This window comes from Mus pahari, chromosome 14 (genome assembly GCF_900095145.1).
Source record: "Mus pahari chromosome 14, PAHARI_EIJ_v1.1, whole genome shotgun sequence".
Classification (NCBI taxonomy): Eukaryota; Metazoa; Chordata; class Mammalia; order Rodentia; family Muridae; genus Mus; species Mus pahari.
This window is the reverse complement of record NC_034603.1, coordinates 22,536,463-22,564,222: the sequence shown is the minus strand read 5'-3', so window position 1 is coordinate 22,564,222 and position 27,760 is coordinate 22,536,463. Positions and strand designations below refer to the sequence as shown.

The window sequence follows — 27,760 nt, the reverse complement described above, 5'->3', positions numbered from 1 at the left end:
GCATTTCCACAGTCATTTACTGGAATATTTGCTTCAGCACAAGCTAATCTTCAGTAATCTAGAGTTCAAGATTCCAATCAAAGTCACCACCTCTGTTTGCAACTGTTTGTTACCTATACTCTTATCATCTGTCTATTCCATAATGATCTTACTCATTTTCTTCTCTCCTCTTCTTTTTCCAGAATTCCCCTAATTCTCCTTATTCATTCCCTCAATTCTTCTTATTCAATCTATTTTGAGTGATCTGCAGCTTCCTTAACCCCTAAAAATAGAGGCAACCAAAAGAAAACTTCCACTAATGACCACATGATGCAGCATTTGTTGCATCAAGGTGTCTGCATTCAAAATGCAAAGAACAAACAAAGCACACTTCTAAGCACCCAGAGAAAGACAAGCAGGGCTTCTACTCTTCACACAGCATCTGGCATTCAGTAGAAAATTACTAAGACCGACGAGAACAACAAAAAGATAATAATAATAAAAAAAAAGGAAACAACAAACAACAACCCCACTATATTTAGTAAGCTCAAAGCTAACCAATCAAAAAAAGACAACACAGAACTTACTTAAGTACTGAAATTTATGAAAAATGTATTAAAACCTAAAACTGAAAAATTAAAAAACACACACATTCCAGGAAGTCAAATGTTGAAGTTTTATTTAGGACTAGAAAGAGTAGAAAACAAGAATTTATAAACAAAAAAGTCAGTAGAAAATAACATGGGAGGGAAATGGTATAAAAATGAGAGACAAAAATGAATGAAAGTAGGAAAGAAAAATCAGTTTAAAAAGTCAATCATAAAAATATAGTGACTAAGGATGTTTTTAAAATTTATTGAAAAAGTTTTATAAATCCTTAACAAAGAAATCTAAGGGGTGGGGGGAAATCACATTTAAGGACACTAGACACTGTTGAGAAGCAAGAGGGGAAATATTGATCTGAGAAAATAATGTCACTCACAAAACAATAAAAATAACTGACTCTTTAATGTAACTGTCTAGAGCATGATAAATCAACATCTAAAAAATATCAGATAAAAAGACTACCCACATTTCAAAATAACAAACCCCACCAGTGTAGAAGTATATATGCAGCAAAGTCTTTCCTGTAAAACCAAAGCAAAACATAACACTGCTGTACCGAATTAAAGACCAGCAGATAAGTGGAAGAATATATGTATGTGCATGCTGAAAGATGGTATTTCTATGATGTCAATTCTTTCTGCACTGATTTAGATTTAATGCTCTCCTAACACAAAGGCCAAATTGTCCAACAGGTTTTTATGAATGTGGAAACTGATGGGTTGATTCTCCAATATATACAGAAAAGAAAAAACAATTATTACTAACTATTGGGTCATTTAGGCATCACAAAAACCTAATTATAAAATTGTCAATCATAAAACCAAAGCTTTTAAAAGTTTCAATTTTAGATGTAACAAGATTGGAATGTTCGTAAATTTTCTGGAAGAAAGTAGTGGTTTCATTAGTTAATGACATTTTAAAGATAATGTATAAAAAGGTATCAAAATGGAAAAATTATAAAATTCATTATTATTAATATTTTCCAAATAGCATACAAAATACCACAAAAATCACATGTAGGAAAATAACTAATTTAAATCACTTTAGCTATATGCAATCCTAGCACTCGGGCAGGAGAGGCTGGTGGATTTCTTATTTATTTATTTATTTATTTATTTATTTATTTATTTATTTATTTATGGTTTTTCGAGACAGGGTTTCTCTGTATAGCCCTGGCTGTCCTGGAACTCACTTTGTAGACCTGGAACTCAGAAATCCGCCTGCCTCTGCCTCCCAAGTACTGGATTAAAGGCGTGTGCCACCAATGCCCGACAATTTTTACAATCTTAAAGCAGAGATAGGTAGTTATAAATTTGTTTGATTGTTTGTTTTTTGAGAAAAGGTTTCTCTGTGTAGCCCTGACTGTCTTCAGAAATCTACCTGCCTCTTCCTCCAGAGTGCTGGGATTAAAGGCATTCACCACCATGCCTGGCTTATAATTTTTTTAAGAGCAGATATAAAAAGCATTGATCATGGCTAGGGAAATGGTTCTGGGGTTTAAGAGTGCATATTGTTCTTGGGAGGATCTATGTTGGGCAGTTCATAACCACCTATAAATCCAGTTCCAGGAGATCTAATAATCCCTTTATCTTCCAAGTATATATTCTTGTAAAGATGTAGGAAAGACAAAACTCATAATGAGAAAAGTATTTGCAGCAAGCATATCTACCAAGGATTTGATAATCCATAAAGAATTTCCCAAATAAGGCATTACAACAGAAAAATGATTAGGACTTCTTAAGATTTCATTAGAAGCTAGCCAAATAAGTTGAAAACATGAGAACCATTAATCATTAATGAACAGGACACTGTAGATTAAAATCATGGTGAGATAATGAAGTTATGTTGCCTAAAACTGAAGCAAGCACACAAAATGGGCTGCAAAGGTTGTTAAAGATGGGTCGACAAGGCCAGGCGTGGTGGGTCATGCCTTTGGTTCCATCACTGGGGAGGCCAAGGTAGATGGATCTACATGAGTTTAGGGCCAGCCTGGTCTAACCATAACCTGGTCGTGGAAAAACAAAAATGCAAACAAAAAGATGGGTACAAGGACTTACTACAGAGCTCAAAGTCACTGACGCTGGTACAATAATATCAGGAAGCTGGCTGACACTTGCAAAATTTTAGTAACTCCATTTAGCACTCCAAAATATGCAAAATTCTGGTAATTTTATTTCTACGAAGATGTGTAAGTGGAATTAATAAGTAAGGGTACAAAAGTGTGAGCTAAATTCCCACAGGGAGCTTATTTTTCACTTCACAACAGTAAAAATCTGGAAGTAACCCCAACATACAGTAGAAAAAAACCAAGATATACTCTAACTATACCAGTAAAAGAGAACAGTTGAGGCCTCTCTCCCTACCATATCTGCTAGCCATTTGTTCCATGCCTGCCAGCTATTTCATATTACTGCTATAACGTGCCTGCCAGTCATTGATGCAGAAAAATAACTAGACACAGTTCAGGGTCATGCTGACCACATACCCTGCTTATGTTCTGTATGTTAAGAAGTTTGTTAAGGCATTTAACTATACGGTTCATGTTAGGACCCATCAAATTAAAGGTGAATATGAGCTATTAAATAAAAAATGGCTTGAGTCAGGGCTGACCACTGGGTAGCGCTTCCAGCACCTGCCTATGAGCTCATTGTGGCTTTTGCAGTTTTAGCCTTTATAAGTTGGCTCTGAGAAATGTCCAGCACAGAGCTTTCAGCTCTTGAGCCTGAGCTAATGCCCTGGTCGTTCAGTCTTTATGTATGTGTTCAATAAACCATTTCAACTCCTAAACCCCAAGGTGGAACATTAAAGAATCCTGGACTGACATCTGCTAAATCAGACGTAAAACTAAATGTTTTACTAAGCTTGGAAATATATTGTAATGCAATAACATTTTTTATAAAAGCAATAGATAATATTTTGGTTTAAAGTATTTTGCCTTTCTTTCACTTTTTAACAACCTTATCAAAAGATTCTATTGAAGCCGGGCGGTGGTGGCGCATGCCTTTAATCCCAGCACCTGGGAGGCAGAGGCAGGCAGATTTCTGAGTTCAAAGCCAGCCTGGTCTACAAAGTGAGTTCCAGGACAGCCAGGGATATATCGAGAAACCCTGTCTTGAAAAACTAAAAGATTCTATCAGTAAGAGATTGAAAAAGAGGTAAATTGGGTTGGTGAGATGGCTCAGCGGGTAAGAGCACTGACTGCTCTTCCAAAAGTCCCGAGTTCAAATCCTAGCAACCATATGGTGGCTCACAACCATCTGTAACAAGATCTGATGCCCTCTTCTGGAGTGTCTGAAGTCAGCTACAGTGTACTTACATATAACAAATAAATAAATCTTTTTTAAAAAAAAAGAAAAAGAGGTAAATTAATTGATAACAATAAAGTCACAATTGTAATTACCATTCCAAAACAGTGCTGAGTAGAGCTTGCTAGGAAAGAAAGCCAGTTTCTTTAGCAACAGTGGTCATAGTTGTATATATTTTTAACATTGAATGCACGAGACTATTTCCTATGTTATATATGTATTATACTTCAGTTTATGATTACCAAATCAACTTTAATGTGAAAAGTCCAGATTTAAACATGTCACTAATCTGAGCTAATCATAAAAATACTTACCAAAAAAGCATTTGATTGCCACTGTACCTCTCATAGCGTGCTCTTGTAGACATTAACCTAATAAAAAGAGTAAAAAGACAAGACTTTATCTTACATTTTGTTTTAAAACTGTCAATTATATCAATAGAAAAATGATCAGACAGAAAACTAAATTTTTACTAAGCTTGGAAATATATTGTAATGCAATAACATTTTTTATAAAAGCAATAGATAATATTTTGGTTTAAAGTATTTTGCCTTTTCTTCACTTTTTAAAAAGTAATGCAAACCAGTCATAGTGGCCTATGCCTGTGACTGAGGCATACGCCATACGCAGGTGGACTGAGGCTGAGGTAGTCATATGATGACAGATAAGGTCTCAGGCTCATCAGAGCAATAAAGTGAGCTTTTGTATACAAAAATCAAGCAAAGTAGAACAAAAGTATAAAACCAATCAAAGCCATAATGATGTCATGGAATTAAAATCCCTTTTTCTTTGGAAGATTTATTTATTTATTTTATGTATATGGGTACACCATTGCTCTCTTCAGACACACCAGAAGAGGGCATCAGATCCCATTACAGATGGTTGTGAGCCACCATGTGGTTGCTGGGAATTGTAAGAGCAGTCAGTGCTCTTAACCTTGGAGCCATCTCTCCAGTCCCAGAATTAAAGTTCTTATGCACATTAAAAAACTTGTTCACACCAAATAATTTTATCTTGATAAAATATACATTTGAATGGCTCATTCCCCCATCTAGTGAAGAATAGTTACTGGCAACAGTACATATACACATACAAAAAAAATCTGTGATGTTCATAAATTTGTTGCATCTTAAAAGAATCTTTAAAAATAAAATAGATTTTGATGACTGTTCTAATTTTTAGTTTTCATTTTTCCTGATATATTCACAAACACTAACACCCAAGTTACTTTATACAGAACACAGAATGTAACAGAAAATAGATATTTTAACAACTTGGTTCATCATCAGAACCTTGAACACTGAGGAAAAACAGTGAGCTAATTGGTCATGAAATTAAAGCAGGTTGAATGAAAATATACAAAATCACAATAATTAATGCTTCATAACACTTTAAAATAGCTACAATATAACCATATGATCTCAGATACACAGGTCTGACTTTATCAAGTCAAGGTTTCTCTGTGTTCTGGAACTCACTTTGTAGACCAGCCCTCAACTCAGATTCACCTGCCTCTGCCTCTTAAGTGCTGGGATCAAAGGTGTGCACCACCACTGCCAGGCAAGGTCTGACTTAAAGAGGAGGCAGAGGTTCATAAAGTGTATGGATCTTGGCTGCACAAACTCATGCCAGGTTAACATATTGTACCCAGCTTAAGCATCTGGCACAATTAATAAGAGAGTCTTCAAAAAGGAAATAGAAGAGCTTTGAGTTCTGTGCTGGTTAGTATATGTCAACTTGATATAAACCTAGAAATAATCTGGAAGAAGGAATCTGAGGAATTGTCTCCATCAGATTGGACTGTGAACAAGTCTATGAAGCATTTTCTTGACTTAATAATTGATGTGGAAAGGTCCAAGTCACTGTGGTCAGTACGATCTGTATGTAGGTGGCCCTGGGTTGAATAAAAAAGCAACCTGAGCAAGCCATGGGGAACAAGCACTTAAGCAGTGTTCCTCTACGACTTCTGCTTCAGTTCCCGCCTCAGATTCTCACAGTGGCTTCCCTCAATTATGAACTATAATGGGAACTTGTAAGCCAAATAAACCCTTTCCTTCCCAAGTTGCCTCTTGTTATGTTCTTTATCACAGAAACAGAAAGAAAACTAGGGCAACAGCACTATCTGGCACAAATCGAGAACATAGTTCTTTGCTTTAGTTAGTCTCATTTAATTAAAAGCACTGTAACAAAGACAAAGTTATCAGCCCATTTTATTGAAGACAAAACTGCAGCATTTATGATGGAGACTTAACTATCACACTAAGAAAAGCTGGGATAAGAAACTCCTATGTCTAGCCTTACAAAAATTCCTAAGTTATCTGGCTCCCTGAGACTAATGTATTCTACATAATTTTTTCATTCTGTACCAGAAACAAAAGTCTTCTTTGGCCTGTTTTCTAGGCCAAAGACCTCTGTAAGAGGTCTTTAGTAATGATCTAAATTCAAGCAGCTAATAGGTGACCTCACATCACCATGCTGTATTATACATTATACTCACAGTACTTATTTCTGCATAGCATACAATTTGTTGGTGATTCTCCTCTCTCTCTCTCTCTCTCTCTCTCTCTCTCTCTCTCTTTTGAGACCAGGTTTTACTGTGTAGCCCTGTCTGCCCTGAAACTTACTCTGTAGACCAGGCTGGCCTTGAACTCTGAGAGATTTGCCTGCCTTTGCTTTCCCATGGGCCAACTCCACCTGGCTGTACACAGTTCTTACTGTGCTTTCAAACTCTGGGACACTAGAGATGTAGTCTAAGTACTTCAAATGCCTAAGATAGGATGACTGTAAAAGGTGTTTTAACAAGTTACCTGGTGAACAAATGAGTAACTATATAGCACAGATTGATAAACCAATCACACTTACCTGAGCTGATGCTCCCTGAGGTTTGATAGTATTTCCATCCCATGGAGATAAGAATAAATAATATTTAAGTCCTGTGAAACACAAAGGTTTTTAGATTACTTTCCAAAATATGACCCATCCTCCTCACTCAAATCTTTTTAAGCACCCCAACCATTTAAGACAGAGCTCTGTTAACTATACAAGGGCCCCCAAAACCTCTGAATTCCAAGTTTTACAAAAGAGCTACCATGTGGGTGCTGGGAATTGAATTTAGCACCTCTGGACAAGCATCCAGTGCTCTTAACTGCAGAGCCATCTCTCCAGCTCCCTTGCCTTTGTTTTTTGATATCATTCTCTTTAATGAAAAACTTTTCATAGAGCTAGTAATGCTTAGCCCAAAAAAAGTACTTGCAGCTAAGCTTGAAACCCTGAATTTGGTTCCCACACATGGTGGGAGGAAAGACTTACTCCCAAAAGTTGTTCCCTGGCCTCCACTTGTGCACTGAACACTTACAAAATAAATGGAACAATAATAAAAAAAAAATGTCTTTCATGTATTGGTTTTATTGTTAGGACTTTGAGGTAGGTTCTTGGTAAGTCTCTTTTACTCTTGACCTAAATTTGAGATCCCGACAATCTTTTTCCTTTGGAAGGAATGTCCTTATGTACCCAGGGTACCTGTAACAGCTTTACTGAAATAGCAGGTTCAGTCTTACAATGTAGTCTTCAGAGTTTATTTTCTACCTTCTGGCATTTATATTACCAAGTACTACAAGGTACAAACTACCTCTGATTCATTTGTTTGTTCTTTCTGTTAAGCAGTATGAAATCATACATAATTAAAGAGATCTAGATTTTTTTTTGGACTATGGTGTGATACAGTAGGAACATTAAACTAGCCCTGTGGCAAAACCATAAGTTAGTATCACCCCACATGAAAACAAACTATTTCTTAAAATCAGAAGACTACATTTACTAGTTCAGTTAGTTGAAGATACCTAGCTCCAGCGACTATGTTGTCTGAAACTGCAACTGTGATGGGGGCTTGAAACAGTCCACACAAACTGAATACAGTATGAAGAGTTGTCACTACCTATATGTCCTGGTGTCATTAGTCCCTTACTTCACACAGACCTCACACACACACATACACCTTCTGAAGAAGTCTTGTCATTGGTTTACTACTTTGTTCTTCGAGGGTGGACAGTTTCAGAGGTTTGCATTCAGCACATCACTATAATGATAGCACTCAAGAGGTAGAACCTGGAGAATCAGAAGTTCAAGGTCATCCTCAGCTACATAGGGAGCTTGAGGTAAATTTGCATCATAAGAAATTCTGCCTCAAAATGGGAAAACAAAAGACGAACAAAAAAGGAAAAATTTTTTCAGGTAAATAGTAACTAGACTAAAAGGAAAAAACATTTCAAGTAAGAAGTCAAGTAAAAGTTTACTCCATAAGAAATACATCTATATTTCTGAGTGTGACTCCGCAGGTTTAGAGATCTTGATTCTTAAGGGTGTATACAGTTTTTGAGGAAAAGAGCAGTACAAGACTCTTACTGAACTACAAGCTACAAGCTGCTAGCAGAGTAACTTTAAACTCTAGGACCTAAGAAGCAACTGGTGAGGGCAGCTGCTGATTGGAAAGAATAAACTGATCTTCATCACCAGGGAGAAATAGAGCTGCTTTTATGTAGTACTTCAATATAGAATAGCAACTACTTACATAGTTTTTAGTGACCAGTCATTTAGAGAAACTACAAAGTATATGAGAGGGTGTATAGAGGTTACATGCAATAAAGTACTTTTATATAAGGAACTTGAGAATCTACAGATGTAGTATCCACTATGGTCCTGGAATCAACCCCTTGAATTCAAAACCAGCTTATCCTACATCATGAATGTCAAGTCAGCCAAGGTTCCATAATAAGACTATCCCAAAAGCCCACTCAGGCACAGGGGGTGGCAGAATTGAGTTTGAGTTCTGGTGCATGTAGTAATAGTCCTATGAAATCCTAAACTAGCAACACTTGGGAGTTTAGGGGGAAAATGCATTTTCAGGCCCAGAATCTTAGGGATTATGTCTCCATGTTGCCGGTCTAGTTTAAAAAGTCCTACAGGCAAGTCTTCACACACTGATGCTTAGGTTTACAGGCAGACACCATGTCACTCCACATTATTTTTCTATTAACATACTAATTGGGGATAAAAGCAAAAGAACTAGGATGCTTACTAAATGCCAGTTCTTCCAATACATCAAAGACTTTCTTGGGGCTTCTGTACCAGTTAACAACTATGAGACAAGATTGAGGAAATACATGACCTATTAGGCTTCTTGGTATATGCAAAAGAAATCTATCCTAGCAAACCTCACTTAGCTCCAAAAAAAAAAAAAAAAAAAAAAGAAAAGAAAAGAAAAAAGAAAGAAAGAAAGAAAAAAGAAAAGAAAATGAAAAACCACCAATAGAGGCAAACTGAAAGTCTTATAGAATCTCGTTTGCAGTCACAAATTCAAATGCTAGAAAGGGGATGCTAATTACTTACAGTGTACTTGAAAGCTATGGATGAAGGCTGAAAGAAGAAGCAGGGAAGAAGACAGAAAAGTAACCATCTGGGACATGACAACACCCCAAACCACTAGCACCTGTTTCTTTACCTGGACCAACAAAGTACTATGGAAACTATTCAGAGCATTAGAACAAAGGCCAGGTTAGGACTGGGAATAAGAGATTTCGCTAAGCAAAACAGTGAAGTCACACACTGCAGTTAGCAACCATATACACAATGGTGGCCTCATTATGGTGGAGATGAAAAATCCCTATTGTCTAGTGACCTTATAGCTGTAACAATGTCATAGGGCAATACAGACTTGTGTGTCTGTGTGATTCTTGTGTAAACAGAGCTTCTGTCCTGACAGTTGTATAGAAACACAACAACACAGTTTTATATATAATAATTAATACTTGATTATGATAAGTGACTCCATCATTGGTTTAGATTGTTTCACTATACCTTATATTGATGCTGTGTATGCTCATGCATGCACACATTTGTACATATGGAGGCCAAAGGACAACTCTGAGTGTTGTTCCTGTGCTACCGTTTATTTGTTTACTTATTACTGGTGACATAGTCTCCCTCACTGGCCTAGAATTCATTAACGCTGGTTGACTGCATGGTTAACAACGAGAATCTACAAATACTATCACACCTGATTTTTCACATGAGTTGAGGATTAAAATCAGGTACTCACGCTTGCAAGCAAGGTAAACACATTACTGACTGAAATCTCTTCCCAACTATTTCACATAATTCTTTGAGAGTATGCCTGTACTGACATTAAGAGAAAAAAAAAAGTTCAAAGGCTAGGGATATAGCTCAGGGGGTAAAATGCCCAACTAGCACGCATAAGGCTTCAGGTTTCATCCATAAGACTGCCAAATAAAATTCACTGCAAATAGCATATACCATGTTATACTGGCACAAGCCTCACTCATGTTTACTACATTTCTTAACTTTAGTAAGATGCCACAGAAAGTGATTTAGCTGTACTATGTTGAGTTTACGTAAGTCCACACAATCACAAAATTGCCCAATGATGCTTTTTTCAGAACATATCCCCATTGTTAACTACAGCATGACCAGACTTTCTAATGCTGATCAGTGACTTCTCTGTTTGAAGGTGAGTGATGGAGTCACTGTCATCCTAAAACAAACAAGCTCTCCTGCACCCTTCAAACAATCCAAACCTACAGTATTGTAGATATATTCAATGGGCTCTTGTTTAGGGTACAGTGAAGAAGTTAAACCCATATCTTAGACTTGATACTCAGTACCAGGCCTGCCGTGACGAAACCCAGTGTTAGGCAAAGTCACATAACCCCTGACAGCAGTCCACTATCCATTACAACTATGCTTAGGTCAGGAGGTTGACTACCTCTTTCAACCTCAGGCAGTAGAGGAAAAATAAAATTCCATTTGCTAGGGAACAGAGCATAAAAGCTAGCCAAGGGCTTTGTCCTAGAGTTCTATGCCTGGCCCAAAGTGAGACCAAACACCTGTAGAAACTGAATGCCCTATATGCAGGCTAAAGTTTACACATAGAGCCTTGAATCTGGCTCCTGCAACAGGGAGATATTTGTGTATGGGTAAAACAAAACTCCAGCTTCAGCTGTATTGTTTCCAGCCTTAGACTGGGTTCCACAGCACATCTAATCTACTGAAGTAGTAGTTCTCTATTGCTGTGAGAGACTCAGGTATGAAACAGCATCTTGGTAGCCAAGGCACTGTCTCTCTCTACTACCCATTTCCAACCTCAGGCAGTCAATATTGCCAAGTCAGTATTAACTGATAGGACTCTAAACTGCCAAAGTGCCAGGCAGGTCCATGCACTAGCAGGACAGACACATTCTTCACTACCAGCAGTTATGGACCTCAGTGCACCTGAGATTGTTAAACTTCAGCATGTAAGGCCTGACCAGGCATAAGAGTCAGCCAGGTGGACCAGGACTGAACCTTCATCAATACTATCCCAACATGTGGCAACACAGTGTGGTATAAGATTCAATTCATGGAACAGTATAGTAAGCACAAAGCTATATGCTTACTAACTTAGTGCTAGCCTGATCAGACAGTGTCTCTGAAGAGTCCCAGTACCAGAAGACTAACACTTATGACTGGTTGCAGTCATCTTAGGCTAGGAGTCCACCTCAGCAACAGATAGCTCATAGCACTGTGACCCTTGGTCATAGGACACTATGTGTTGTGCTGGTAGTATGTGGGTTTAAAGTACTACTCATCTTACAAGTACTGATGGCTACTGGTATGACATAAAAGCCCAAGGATCAAAGATCTATCCAAAGAGATTCTTTTCTGAACAAGGTTGAATCCTGCACTTGTCATATAATAAACATCAGAAAGACATGTGGAGCTAAAGATGAGGCATCAGGGCCTACAGGACCCCAAGCAGAAGCTTGCAGATAAACAACTATACTTTCTTGGTTCTTTACAAATGATATACATAGAATCTACATGAGACAAACCTAGGCTTAAATTGTGCTCAAGTACCAAAGTGTACATACACACACACACACACACACACACACACACACACACACACACGGGAGAAAAATACATGACAAATACACGAAAAAAAAAAAACTATGGATCCTTTGTGATGGTAAAGAAGATAACTAATATTCAAGTTACAGGGTCTCAAGAATTTAAAAATGGCAAAAAAAAAAAAAAAAGTAGAAAACATGTTGAGTGAAAAAAACCCAGAATTTGTATTAGGATACAAATATCCATATATAATAAAAGATCAAAGGTAACACCAGTTATATCTAACTAAAGCAAGTCTATCCCAAGATATGTCCATAGTTAAGCTCTCAAAATAAAAGACAAAAAAGATATTAAGAGCTGGAGAGATGGTTTAGCTAGCTGCTCTTACAGAGAACTGAGTTCATTTATTAGCACCCACATGACAGCTTACAACCATCTGTAAATTGGTTCCAGAGGCATCTGATGTCCTTTTCTGGCCTCTACAGGCACACAAGTAGTGTAAGACATATGTGGAAGCAAAACACATGTGTACATATAAATATTTAAAAGACTGTACATGAAAATATATCAATAACTCATGCAAGTATCCCCATTCTCATGACAGCAGTCTTAGCAGGAATCTTACAAGGCAGGAAAAGAGTGGCATGAAATTTTCACATTACTAAAGAAAAAACACCATTAATCAAGAACAGTGTCCAGGCCAGGGAAATTTTAAAACAACTGCCTATTGCCCAGCATGATAAAACCTGAATTCCATTCCTGGAATGCATATGATGGAAAGAGAAAACCAACTCTTCCAAGTACTCTTCTGACTCCACGTGTGCACAGTGGCACACATGGTCTGCCTTCACCCTACACACACACAAATATATATATATATATATATATATATATATATATATATATATATATATANACACACACACACACACACACGCACTCACACATACATAAATGTTTTTTAAAAAGAATATTGTATGGAATTGAGGAGATAATATCATTCCCAGACAAACAAAAGCAAGAGGAGGATATCGTCCCATCGGATACATCTTGAATGGTCAAGGGAAGTTCTTCAAACTACAAGAGATCGACAAATAAGAGAACATGGAAAAGTATAAAACTGACTAGTGAGAGTGCTTACACAGACATATCCAGATGCTCTAATATTGCTTAAAAACGGTGCATAAACTATATATATTAGCACGGTCCTACCCGTGTCTAGATTAAAACAACTGTTCCTTTGGTTTGTTCGTCCTTTATGTTCATGTTCAAGTGCTACAATTTAAAAATAGTTAAAACTAAAAGATGTTTATATGCATCACAGAAACCATAAGGAAAAAAATCTATAGTATACAAACCAAAAGTAATAAGCAAAGACTGAAGTCACACTACTAGAGCCTAATAATAAGTAAAGCACTAAACCATCAAGAAGGACTACAAGAAAGGGAGAAAGAAAAAAAAAATAGGAGCAACAACAAAATTAGAGAATGCATTACAAAATGATTATGGTAAGACCATACCTTTCCAGTATTACTTTGAATCTAAGTAAGTTATGGTCTCCAGTTAAACAGTCTTGGAGGTATAGTGCTTCCCTAGCATGTACTAGGCTTCAGGCTCAATCCTCAGTATTACAGGAAAACAAACAATTCCCAAACACACAGAGAATGATTAAATACAAAAACTACTCTATATGCTTATCAGAAATCCAGGTCAAATCTAAGGACACATACAGATGCAAAGTAAAGGAATGGAATACTTCTTCCATTAAAATGGAATCCAAAAGAAAAACAAAAACAAAAAAACAAAGGTCAAAAGTAAAAAGAGACAAGAAATATCACTGTATTATGATAAGGCATTAATTCAGCAGAGAAAGTAACTTTCCTAAATATATGTGCACCCAAATAAATAAAATACTACTTAGAACATGCATGCACAAACATATGAACATGTATGTATCCATACATTTATGTATACACGCACATCTACAAAGTAGAAAAATTCCATAACTGTTTAAAATGTCTCTGCCTCCCAAAGTAATTTAGTGACTCAATGTAATGTAATCTGTATTAAAATACCAATGACCCTTCTTGACACTTTACACAACTACCACCAACACCACCACCACCACCACCACCCCGAACTTGCAAGAGGTATTTGATCAGATGGAATAAGTCAGAAGATAAGACTATCCCAAACAGAAAAAAAGACAGGAAAGAGTTTTGAAATCCATAAAGGGAGGAAATCCATAAAGGGAGTGAAAGAATATCTGAAAATGCTAAGAAAAATACATGTGATTAACCAAAAAGAGTAGGCAAGCATAGCATCTGTGCCATGGTTCCCAGGTGGGGAATGGGAGAAGCAAGGGCAAAAGATAAGCCAAGCAAGAAGCATGTATTCTCAAGAAAAGTACAAAGCCTTGGTAAGCTTCAAATCCTGTTGGAGGTTCTGGTGAGAAACAAATTCCTTTGGTGGAAAAAAAATCAATATAAACTGAAGTCCCACTTCATCATTTTATATGAGACACCAAGGGCAGGGTCAGGTACCATCTTGAGATGGAACCTATCGTTAAGCTGAGAATGGGGAACCACAGGTCTGGAAACTGCAATCAGGCCTGCCAAAGACATAGTTCGATGAAGGAAGGCCCAGGAAAGCAGCTATAGAGAACAGTGAGCCAGATAGAGGCTGGCAAGCTGGAGGTCACAGGGAGTTAGGGGACTCATCCAAGCAGGCAAGTACATAAGGAATGATAGTCTTTTATCAATGGCTCATCAATTGAAATGATTCTGGAGTTTGATAGCCTGAGGTCAGTAGCTCATCAACCTCTGGAGCCACCTATTTGTCAATACTTCCAAAAGAGCCTGAGAATGTTGAAGGTCCTGTGGTGTACTAAAGAACCACTGACATATCAATCTAGCAGAGTGATTGAAAACCAGGAGATCTTTAAAGTATGAAGACATGTCCTTTACTTATTTAGCTTTCAGTGCTTTGACTTTTTCTCACACTTCTGATGTACCTGAGAGAAACACTCCCACCAGAGCTTCTGCCAGGGGAGAGAACCTGCCACAGGGTGCAATTTAAGTATGGCCAGCAGAGGCCACTGGTGTTCAAACAAGGAAAATTATCAATGAAGACAGCATTTCTAGACACCACAATTTACCTAAGAAACACAGCAACAGCATAAGCTCTAGGAAAGACAGAAGTCCAGTTTAACTGACCCCCTCCAACCCTCATGCACAGAAATTTATTGAGCAATATTTTTATCTTTTTTCTTTTATCATTCTGCCACATGTGCTAGGCTAACCATTCTGGTTTGTTTTTTTTCTTCCTGTTGTTTTTTGGGTTTTTTGTTTGTTTGTTTGTTTTAAATTCAGAAACGTTTTTATTTTCTAGTCTCCAAACAGACAGGTGTGGTGGCACACAGCTTTAATCCCAGCACTTAAGAGGCAGAGACAGGAAGATCTCTGTACATTCGAATCCAGCAATTCTGGGTCATCTAGGGCACAAAGACAGCCTCAAAGAAACACACATCAAATTCTTTTTTCCAGGATAACTAGGATTAGCTTAGAAAAATGGGTCCACATCTTTGGTCATTTCCTACTAATAGGTATTTAACTTTATAGAATAGTTTAAAAACAAAACAAACAACACCCAAAACCTAGCACAAGTCAAAGTCAAGGAAACCCATTTGTAGGTTAGGATCTCCTCCTTTAGGAACAACACTGCTATGTTATTCCATTTACCAAATCTGATCTAGCTTAGTAATCTTTCTTCTGGTGCATTTCAAACTGTGCTTCCAGTACCACATAAATAAAGTATTAAATCCTAGAAGTGTATGTGGCAGGTTGAATATGCTTACCCCAGGGAGTGGCATTATTAGGAGGTGTGGCCTTTTTGGGGCAGGTGTGGCTTTATTAGAGAAGTATGTCACTGTGAGGGTGGGCTTTGAGAGAGCTTAATCTTCTTAGAAGTGTCTTCTGAGAGCACAAAGAAGCTGTTTTCCAGAGATAGTTCTGAAGGCATAAAGGGTCATGAAAAGAAGCTGAGGCTTGGCACTGTGTGAGGCCAGAGAAGGCCATTGGTAAAGGTAAAGCCTCAGTTACAGCTGACAGCCAAGGACTGAAAAGGGATCATGCAAAGACTTCACCTCAGTGATGCTGGTCTCTTCTTATCACCACCAATTTCTTAGCTCCAACTAACCAGTACCAATTGTCCGAGTAGTTTCTTCTATTCTTGACTCTAAAGCCAGAGCCACATGGCTCAAGCTTGGCACTGTGAAGAGAGCCTGTGAGAGACTATTGGTAAAGTCTAGTTGCAGTGGAAAACTGCCAATACCATGAGATGAACACCAAGAACACCAACAGCAGTGGAATGGAGTCAACCAGGGCTTAGAGTGTGATACAGAGGGCAGAGCTAGAGATGTGACTGAAGCCTTTTGAAGAAGCCCAGAAGATCATGTGCTCCAGGCATTGGAACAAAAAGCTGGAATGTTGAAGTTGTCTTGGAGACCCCAAGATATTTGAGATGCCATAGCCCTGGGAAACCTGCCAAGGAAAGCTGCTAAGAGGGAGTGAATCGGCCAAAGAGAATTGTGCTGTAGTCAACAAAGCAGAAAGGAGTTGGACATCAGACATGGAGATGGAGTTTGTCCAGCTGGTTTTGGTCTTGCTTTGGTATAGTATTTCCTCACCATGAAGTTTTTGGAATATATATATCCTATGATGTTAGAAGTATGTGATCTGCTTTTCTATTTTGATTCTATAGGGTATTACAGTTAGGAGATTGCATGAATCACAGAAGAGATTTTAACATTGTTGAGTCTGTTATAGACTATGGGACTTGTGAAGTTGGGCTAAATGTATTTTGTATTATGCTATGGCTAGGTATGGCCACCATAGACTTATGTGTTTGAACAAGCCTATGGGGTCAGGGAGTAGAATGTGAAGGTTTGAATATGCTTGATTCAAGAAGTGGCACTATTAGGAGGTGTGGCGTCATTGGAGGGAATATGTCACTATGGGGGTAGGCTTCGAGATAGCTTTGTTCTAACTACCTGTAAGACATCCCTAATTAAAAGTTGTTCACTTTAAGAGTTGTCTTGGTCATGGTAGCTCTTTACAGCAATGAAAACCCTAATTAAGACAGTGTACCTCTTTATTACACTTCATCGCAGTGTGGATTCTTTTATTTTTGGTTGTGAGCCTAGCCTTTAACAGCTGAGCCATCTCTCCAGCCCAACAGTGTGAATTCTTGACCCTATGCACTTGTCCAAAAGCTCTAGTGGTAGACAGGAGTGGGAAAGATTAGTGGTAGCATGAATGATAGCTTCCACTGCCATGCCAGAAGTCACCATTCTGTTTTTTATGTTCAGCCACACCCTACTTTAACTAACTCAGCTTGTCTAATGATGAACAGTTCATAGCACTCACATTCACTACATCCCTTCCAAAGACCCTCATGTCATGAAGCTCATCATGCTGGCTGCTTTTCCTTCTGGGAGAATTTAGGTAAGTTCTTAACCATCTCAGAAACAAAAATCACATGGTCCGAACTCCTAGTTGGCCATGTTTTTTCTTCTTTATATGAATGGGTGTTCTGCCTGAATTTATGGTTGTGGAGTGTGCCTAGTGCCTATAGAGTCCGTTAAAGGGTAGGAATCCCCAGGAAACAAAGCTGTAGAGGGTTGTGAACCACCACGTGGGTACTGAGACTTGAACTCAAATTCTCTGGAAGAACAAGTGCTCTTAACCACTGAGCCATCTCTCTAGCCCCCAGCTTTTCTTCAATAAAGATCTCGTCTAGATCTGAAGTTGCTTTTTTATATTTAGTTGGATTTACAAATGAAGGTCAAAGGGTCCAGAAATATAAATACCTCCTCCCACCTCCCAAAGAACCCTCTGAATGTACACTGGCTGGGAAAAACACACAGCGGAATCTTTGTTCAGCCACCTTCAGAGTGTGCCAAGTGACTCACTCAAAAATGATTCAAGTACATCAGTGGTGTTTTGCCAGGTCAGGGGAAAAAAATCCATTCTACAGGTTTAGAGTCACAGACCATTATTCTAAAATCTGAAGGTTAAGAAATAATTGTAGGTCTTATTTTTTGTTATTTTTAAATTGGAGGTAGTTTGTACTAGCACCCAAATGAGCATGAAATTTTGGCTGGCAAAATTTCCCCCTATTCATTTTGAGTTAGGGTCTCACACTATAGGCCAGTCTGGTTTTGAACTCATAGCATTTCTCCTCAGCTCCCTACAAACTCTTTTTTGAAAAAAAAAAAAATCTAAAAAGTTAAAACTGTCATTTATTTTTAATACTCTTTGATGTTTCTTTAAAAAAAAAAAGCTTTGAAGCCATACAGAAAAGGAATTTCTATTCTAAACTATAACTAAATTTATTCTATTTGAATTGTCTTTCAAACACAACCAGATATTTTACAAGGTACTTCAGCTTCTTTATGATGACTGTATGCTATTCATCTTTAAGAATTGTTTTATTTATGTGTATACCATGTGCTTTAAGATGCCAAAGACTTAAGGGGGTACTGGATCCCCTGGACCAGGAGTTACAGGTGATTGTGAACTACCTGATGAGGGGACTGGGAAAATAACACAGACAGATCACTTGGAAGAACAGCAAGGGCTCTTAATCATCAGCCATCTCTTCAGCTCTTATTCAATTTTTAGAAAAATAGGAAAATTTGCAGGTTTGTCAACCTAAGTATTTTTATTTTTTAAAGGAAGTTGGGGGAGGGGATCATATTTTTTTAAGTAAGTTTTCAGTTTTGTTTTGGACTGTATTCTATGCCAGTCATGGCAAGCATGGGCTGTGGTTGGGCACACCTGCTGAGAATATAAAGGGTGGAAGTTTAACTCAAGGAGGGTGAGGGATTTATGAGGAAGTTATCAACCACACTGCAATCAGACTTTTTAGTGATGCAGCTATTTTTGTTTGTTTTTTCCACATAATAGTAGGCCTATACTTGGATAGAACTGTTACTTTGTCCTGTTGTTGGTAACCTAATTGGAGTGAGCAGTCATTTACTTCTCTCAGGAAAAGTTCACACATACAAAAATATTAGATACCAGTATTGAAATGGTATCATGTAAATAAAAATTCTAGGACTTGCAATGGGTGGTGTCATGACCATGCTAGCCTGGAGTCCCAACATTTGGGAGGCTAAAGCAGGAGGATCATCAGGCTTGAGGTCAGTACTGGCTATACAGAAAGTGAGGCCAGTCTGGACTACATAGATCCTATCGTCAAAACAAACCCTTAAATTCCAAGGCTGTTATTACACCACATATATACTATGCAAAGCAGAGATGGAGAATATGGCATGATGCACAGTATCTCAAATCTCTGTGTATGTATCAGAATTAATACATGGGCTATGTATAAATAACAATGCCTATAAACTAGTTCTGAAGGTTCTAATTTAAGATGTGAAAGATTGACGTAGTATTTATTAATAAAAAGTGAACTTAAGTATATTTCCTGAGTTGGGAAATTATTCAGCCTAGGTTCATAAGCAGTGTTAATGTATTTACAGATATATTGTACATTTTGTAACAAAACATTCTGAGAAACACATCATTAGTCCATTCTGTTCCTGTGCAAACATCACAGTATACAGAATACTAAGAAACTATGGCAGTTACTAGAAGTCTCAGGGAACATTTTGGAATGCAGTAAAGCCTTTTTTTGTTTTTTTGGTTTTTTTTTGTTTTTGTTTGTTTTTTTTTTTTTTTGTTTTGTTTTGTTTTGTTTGAGTCATGGTCTCAACTACTTTGTTTGGGTTAGACTTAAACTTGTATGCTCAAATAACCCACTAGTTTCAGCTTGGCTGAATATTAGTGCTATAGACTTGTGTACCTGTCTTTGGCTGGGCTGGAGTCCAGGTCCCACACATGCTAGTTAGGTGTTCTACTTGAATCCATATCTCTTTAATAGCTTTTGTGGTTTTAGAACACTTTTAATTAACAAGACCAGTACTTAAGCCCACATTTTCCCATAAGAAATCCTTTTTAAAAATGGGAAAGGAAATCAGAGAGCTCAGGAAAGACAATTTGTTGTGAAACTTGGATCCAAAAAGTAAGACAAAGAGCTAGAGAAGTAAAAAAACTTTTAGAAAGATATTAAATGTCATACTTCAGAGTCTAGTTCACTAAGATTTATTACAAAGTTATAAAAAACACTGATTCTAAACTTGGTCTGGTGGCACACACTTATAATCCAAGAACTTCAGAAGCTGAGACAAGAAGATAATAATGGTTTAGAGATCAGTTTAGGCTACATAGTGAGATCCTGTCTAAAAAACAAACACACCGCTGTATTGGCAATTTACATTCTGACTTGCTTCCTGCCAGAAGCATCTTAAAGGAGTAAAGACTTTTTCTGGTTTCTACCTTCAGGGGCTATCAGTCCACCACCACCGGGAATGCAGGATGGCTAAAGTGGGTCCATCTATGTTGTGAGTAAAGAGGGGTAGAGAGTGAGGCAAAAGCTCCTCAGATGTTTGGTGATTAATAAGAAAAGAGCAAGCTTGGACTAGAAGTAGGGCTGAACTATGACTGAAAGACCTATCCCCAGTGACCCACATCTGCTCCAAAGGTTCCACAACCTCCCAACAACATTGCCACTAGCTGGGGATAAGGTATTGAAACACAGAAGCCTGTATGTGTGTGTGGGTGGGGGGAGGTGATTTGAAATTCAAACCATAATGATGCCTATTTGTATATTTTCACATGCTTTGCACTCAGCATATATTCAAGGAAAAGGAACTAAATTAAGCTTAATACACAAATGTTATCCCCTTCCATTGTAACTTTGGTTTTTGTTTGTTTGAAACATGGTCTTATGTAGCCCAGACTGGACTGGTACTCTTAAAATTCTTTTTTTTTTTTTTTTTTTTAAGATTTATTTATTTATTTATTATATGTAAGTACACTGTAGCTGTCTTCAGACAGCTCCAGAAGAGGGTGTCAGATCTTGTTACGGATGGTTGTGAGCCACCATGTGGTTGCTGGGATTTGAACTCCGGACCTTCGGAAGAGCAGTCGGGTGCTCTTACCCACTGAGCCATCTCACCAGCCCGGACTGGTACTCTTAATGCTATAGCCTCCATCCACTTCCTAAATGCTGGTATTCCAGGCATGTGTTATCATGCGTAGCTTTTAAAAATAGAATTCCCCAATCCTACCCTGAGAATTGAGCCCAAGGCTTCATATGTGACAGACAAATGCTCTACAACTAACTACACTCCTAGACCATACACTTTTATTAACTTGGCTTCCATGACATCACTATACACTGGGTGTGTATGTGTCTGTTTCTGTCTCTCTTTTTTGAAGTTTTTTTATGTATTTTATGTATATGAGTGATCTATATGCATATATGCCTGCCTGCCAGAAGAAGGTATCAGATCTCAATATAGATGGTTATGAGCCACCATGTGGTTGGTGAGAATTGAACTCAGGACCTCTGAAGAGCAGTAAGTGCTTTCAGCCACTGAGCTCTCTCTCCAGCCCCTCTGTCTCTTAATCTACCTATTTATTCTAACATTTTTTTCTAAGACATGTCACACCCAAACACATCCATCCTCACTCATACCAGGCAGTCCTGGAAACAATGGCAATCTTCCTCCTCAGAGTCCCAGGTGCTGGGATCATGATGTGTGACCCCTATTCTCTATGTATATTATTTATATTCCTAATTTCATACATTCTTAGAACTGAAAATGTCTACATCCCAATGACTGTAAATTTTAACCTCTTCCACTCTCTATGTATACATTCTATATTGATAATTTCATAATTCTCCCAACTGAAAATAATCTACAACCCAATGACTATAAATTTTAACTCTCTAGTCCAGCCTTCTCTTAGAACTATAACTTTTATGTGCTAAATGTTTACTCCAAAATTTCTAACAGGTATTTTAAATTAGACATATTGAAAACATAATTTGTGATATTCCCCCTCACAAAAATCAACTCTGGTAAATCTCTTGTATTTCTGTTTTGTGGTGCTGAGGATGCAGTCCAGGATCTCATGACACTAGGTGTGCATTGTACCACTGCGTGACATCCAAGGCCATTTCTTTGACAACTCTTCAACTTGTCTTTGGTAACAACTTCAACACTCCATAATTTAGACCCAAAACTCTGAAACCATGTTCAATTCTTTTTTCCTTCAGTCTATACCTAGTATGTTATTAACAAAGGCTCTCGGCTAAAGGTTAAAAATATTTTCAGAAGTTGTTGGCTATTCAGAATCTCCATGGCTGTCATTTTAGTCTGAGCTATCATCATCTCTTACCCCATTTATGCAATAGCGTCTAACTTCCTGCTCCTACCCTTGTTTCCACCTAGTCTACACTCTACGCAACAGCCACAGTCTTTTTGAAAATCTAACAAAACAGTTTCATTCCTCTGCTTCAAAACCTTCAGATGGTAACTCACCCATTTCACTGCAGATAAAAGTAGTTGTAGTGGTGGTGGTGGTAGCAGTGGTAGTAGTAATAACCCTCAGTTTACAAAGTCCTACATGCTGTGTCCTATCCTGCAGCACCATCTAGGACTTTCTACCCACTCTGGTTCATTGCCCACTATTCAAGAGTTCTCTGCTAATCCTGGAATGTGTGAACAGAACACTCTAATCACAGGGTCTTTGCAATGACCATTTCCTCTGTTTGCAAAAGCTTTCTTCCTCATAAAACTCTGCAAATAATCCCATTCATATGCATCAATAGAGTGTTCATCAAGTAAAATCTTTGAACCAGGTATGGTGAGGATCACTACCATCTTCATACAAGCAAAGTGCCGACAAGTTATGGTTCCAGGTTGCTGTGAGCTACACAGGGATACCCAGTTTCGTTCAACAAGCAAGTCAAGTTACCTAGGACAATGGCTTACTTTCCCTTTCCCCAATTCTTCTTATCCTATTATTGGAAATAGCCATTACTAGCTAGCATACTGCATATTTATCACCTACCTTCTCAATTCCTTAATCCATCAGAATGTAAGAACTAGAAAGACCTGTCTATTGTGTCCACTAAAATTTTCTAATGTACAACATAGAACCTTGAACAGGTTGGCAATGAATAATTACCAAATTAATATATTTATAATAGACTCTTACAAGTTCACTATGAGAATCTTTTGACAGCAGAAACGAACCTGTGAGAATTTCATAGAATTCTTTGTCAAAATAAACCATCACTAGCACTCTGGATAATGATTTATTAGTAACCTAAATTCTACACTCATTCAAAAATACAGCCAATGAATCCAAGCAGTTAATATTCCCTTCAACAATGTTGCTATTCCAGTAAAACGAGATAAAAGTCCTCAACGCAGCCCACATGACCAAGCATAACTTCCCCAACAGTTTCAGAAAACTTCCTCTACTTAAAAAGACTCAATTTCAAACTAAGCAATTCGGCACCTGAAGAGAAACAAGAGTTTTCTCTCATTATCTAAATAATGTTCGTAAATAAAACTTAAAATGCACATTATAATGGTAATCATCACCACAGAAAAGCTGATTCATGAATTGTAAGTAGGAAAAAGGAGCCCCTGGAAAGAGGTAGGCAGGTGCGTTGTTCCTATGCAAAGATCAAGGTTTCAGGAAGCAAGTTGAACTCATCACAGCTTCAATAACGGCTGTAACAATGTCATGTCCCAGAGTGTTAGCCCAAAGTTTGAGACTTTCTATGCAAAGCACTCTAAGTCTGAAACTCCCGTGACTACAAATTAAAGCATTTCATTTCAATTACTTCAACTTCAAACAAGACGACTCATTGCATTTACATCGCTGTTGGGCTTTCTTATTTATTTTTATTTTTTGGTATAATACACCTAGCCACTAATATTATAGAGACGTCTTCAAACCAAGAAAACTTACCAAATAATCTTAAACTTCCCACGGAAAGTTTGGGAAAAGCACCTAGGGAACCACTCAACACGCATCACCCGCCACGGGACTTACTATCTGGCTGACGCAGACTCTGATACGCGACATTGGAAACCTGTCTTCTGGGGGGCAACTGTGCACTATCTGAGATGAGCGCACAGCACACACTGGCTATGGTACGAACTGTCTCTTACACATCCCAATTGCCAGCTTGCTTTCCAGCCCACCTGAGCACACACAAACTCAGAAGCCAGTCAACAGTAACGGTGCTTTCTTATCACAAGTACAAGGAAGTCCCCGACAGGAAGCGGCAGGAAAGGTGCTCATCACCCCCGCGCGGCCACGGCCAGGTCCGGGCCGAGCAGTGCTCGCCAGTGCCCGGCCTTACCTCAGGAGTCCGCTCCGGCGGCTTCTTCTTCAGTGCCTGCCGAGCGCCGGGGTCCACGGGCGAGTTCATGTCCGCAGCCACACGCTCCCGAGCCTGCGTCTAGCTGCCCATTCTCCAGCCCCGGGTGTACGCCAGCCCCACCGGGAGGGAAATGAGAACTGTCGCAGGGTCCAAACTCAAGCAAACAAGTCTTCGCAACGCCCGCCCAGGGCCTCAGCCCACGCGCGACTGGCCAGAAAGACGCCTGCGCGGGGGCGAGACTGGCCGAGAGCGCATGCGCACGACGCGCACACCAACGCCCGCCTGGCCGTGACGTAAAGAGTTGGGCGTGGAAGGGGCGGAGAATGAGCGGCTTGGCTTTTCTTCGCGAGAGTCCGCCTCGGTTCCAGGAGTGTAGTTTCCGCGTACCCAGCTTCCGGTTGAGGTTCCGGAAATGCTACGAGGGCGTCGCCAAAAATAGGCTATGGGGCAGAGCTGTGGGGAAGGTGCTTTGGTTTAGCGCTCGAGTCCGGAAGCCGCGGGGCTCTTATGGCCCCGCGGAAATCGAGGCTGCCATTCAGCAAGCCGGGAAGCCCACGCACCGTACCGCAAGCCACGGATCTCGGGGCTGTACTTGCGCACCTAGCCCACCGCACCCTTGCGGCGTATTCTTCGCGACTTTGAAAAGCAAAAACAAACCACGAAATCGATAGTGAAAGCTGCCTCAAAAAAGAAAAAAGCGTTTTGGACACTAGAGCTATAGTTCAAAGGGTAGCTTGCTGGCCTAGCATGCACCAGATCGTCTTGGCTTCTGTGTGCAGAATTTTAGGATCTTCCTTTAAAGGATTTAATGACCAAAAAGCCTCAGGTGGACTAAGGAACTCTTGATTCGAAACTTGACAGATAACACCTGTCAGAATCCTTGCTGCTTCTGAGAAGATCGGCATGCCAACTTGGTATTTAGCACTTTGAGACTGTTGGGGAACCGACCTGCAGGTGAAATCTTATATCCCAGAAGTTTTTTTTCCCCTGTCCTATAGAACCTACAAGCCCCCAATACCACCTGTGCAGCCTCCACTCCCGTGGAGAAACTGATGAAAGGACAAAACTTCTGTGGAGGTAGATCTGCCCTTTTATTTCCACTTGCCTCCATCCTGATCTAACAACCTTGACTAAAATCTGGGCAGTGAGAGTGAGTGGGTGGGGGCTGCTTTAACCTAAGCAGTGCTCAGAGCAAGCCTCTCCACTCCGTTTGTATTGAATTTTACATTCTAGTCTCTAACAAAATAAAGACAGCTTCAGTTTCGTTACTTGTTCTTTGGAACAAGAAAAGCTGCAAAAACTGATTATCAGTTATTATTCCTGTTATGATAAAAGTAACCCTAGAAGGTTTATTTTGGCTCCCAGATTGAGCCAGAAGTAACAGGAGGCTGTCAATCAATGGACATGAGGGCTGCGAACTGAACTCAGCCCCTCTCCAAGGGCACTGCTTGCTCATAAACCAAAGATATCTCTGCAGCCTATTGTTTAGTTTTTTAGTTTGTGTGTGGCATGTGCCACTGTGCTCATGGAGACATCTTATAGGAGAGTGTTCTTTCACTATCTGGGTCCTGGGGAATCAAACCCAGATTATCTTGGTAGCAAGTGCCTTTTCCTGCCATACCATGGCATCAGGCATGTCAAGTGGCTGTTCATTTTGTCCACAGTCAGGTAATAGCACATGATGAATGCTCTTGCTTAGCTGGCCTTCTTATTCAGTCCAGGACCCCAGGCCCATGAGACAGAAGAGTGGCTTTTTCCTAACTTCATTACCCCAATCTAGAAGCTTCTTCACAGACATGCCCAGAGATTTATTTCCTTGGGGAATTCTAGATTCTGTCAAATTGACTATCAGGCTATTTCAGCAGTAAAGGCTAACTTTCAGAATTCCAGAATCCATCATTTTGGGAAAGTTATTTTGCACTGTTCTTATCAGAGCATAGGTGGGCCATACTAGTCACACCATTCCTTGTGAACCTCCACCTTCTGGCATTTCATTTACACAAAAATTTTAAAATTGAGGGCTGTAATCACATCTAAGTACATCGTAGTATTTTCAGGAGTATCAGCCAACTAGGGAACGTAGTGTCTTAGTAGACATGTTTTCCAATAGTGGTTCACAGTACCTTTCTCTGGCAAGGTAAGAATCCCTGATAAAAACAACAGTTGAGTTCAGGCTGTAACGTTTCAGAGTAATGACAGTGTTGTATTTTCCACTGGACTCTGGAGCTTACCCAAACTTGAGGTTTACAACAGGCTATTAGCACATCTTTTCTGAGGTTAGGGCACAAAGGCCCCATATGGTTCAGCCACTATACATATAAATTGTGAAAAAGGTATACGGTACTTGTGCGGCTTAACTTTTCTTTCAACTGATACATGCTAAGTCTTCTGGGATGAGAACTTCAATTGAGAAAATGCCTCCATCAGACTGAAGTGTAAGCAAGTCTGTGTGGGGGCATTTACCTGATTAATGACTGACTGAGGTGGGGCACTCAGTCCACTGGGGGTGGGCAAGTGCTCCCGGGTCCTTTAAGCAAGCAAACAGCAAGTCAGTGAGCATTGCTCCTTCACAGTTTGTGCTTCAGTTTCTGCCTCCAGCTTTCTGCCCTGTAAGAGGAAAGCTAACCCTTTCCACCCCAGGTTGCTTCTGTCCAGTGTTCCCTCACAGCAATAGGAAGTAACTAGGACAGTGTTGCAAGTGATCTGCATCACTTTTATATAATGTATATTTTAAGTTTATATATAGCATATAAACTAGATCTCAAAAGTTAATCACCTGAAGATTAATGTCGTCTCATCTTAATATTTCTTAAGTTTTATTTATCTTTATGTGCATTGATATTTTGTCTGCATGTCTATTCGAGGGTGCCAGGTCCTCTAAAACTGGAGTAATAGTTGTGAGTTGCCACTTGTGTGCTGGGAATTGAACTCCTGTCCTCTGGAAGAGCAGCCAGTGCTCTTAACTGCCAAGTCATCTCTCCAGTCCCTCTTAAAATTGTGAAAGAGGGAAAAAAATAATAAATCTTGATCATTATAAACTTGAACTTTGCAGGCAATCAGACTGGAATTCAACTTTTAGTTAGGAAAGGAAGTTGTTTCCCAGTGTTGAGGACCCAACCCCTGGCAAGCATTCTACTATGTTATGAACTCACCCCTGACACTATTTAATGCATCTCTGAACATCAGTTTGTACATCTGTATGGAAATAGTGGGCTTTCAGGATTTTCAAGATTTTCATGTGAATCAGTATGTTGTCACCACAATCCAAACAAAACCACTTCTATTTCTTCTGGAAAATGATTTCTCTAAAATATAAGTTCATGTTTGAACAATTTGGATAGTTTTAATGAAATTAAAAAATTTTACTAAGGAATATAATAAAAATCCGATAAATTATTTTAAATTTATATTATTTTCTCCTTTTACTTTTCTAAACTTATTTGTGTGTATGAATGTTATGCCTGCATTATGTGCACCATGTACATATCTGGTGCCCCTGCAGACCAGAAGAGGGCACCTGATTCCCTAAAACAAGTTATGGATGTCTGCAAACCATGAGGGTGCTGGGAATAAAACTCAAGTGCTTTTAACTGAACCTGCTCTCAAGCCCCTGATGGTTTATTTTGAAAAGTATCTTGAATCAACTT

At 39.0% G+C, this 27,760-nt stretch overlaps 1 protein-coding gene across 8 annotated transcripts in view; it reads right to left on the bottom strand.

Moving 5' to 3' along the window:
• Rapgef6 (Rap guanine nucleotide exchange factor 6) overlaps positions 1 to 24,366 on the bottom strand; it is a 172,188-nt gene extending 147,822 nt beyond the window's left edge. For 6 of the 8 annotated variants that reach the window (XM_021212287.2, XM_021212288.2, XM_029545917.1 and 3 more), the window contains exons 1-3: positions 24,093 to 24,366; positions 6,753 to 6,823; positions 4,205 to 4,261 (exon numbers count right to left, since the gene is read on the bottom strand). In XM_021212287.2, coding sequence (XP_021067946.1) covers positions 4,205 to 4,261; positions 6,753 to 6,823; positions 24,093 to 24,161 — 197 coding nt within the window. In that variant the 5' untranslated portion in view covers positions 24,162 to 24,366. Of the gene's footprint in view, positions 1 to 4,204; positions 4,262 to 6,752; positions 6,824 to 24,092 lie in introns of those variants that run through there. The other 2 variants (XM_021212289.2, XM_029545918.1) reach the window with 2 other exon arrangements.
• Positions 24,367 to 27,760: the final 3,394 nt, after the last annotated feature.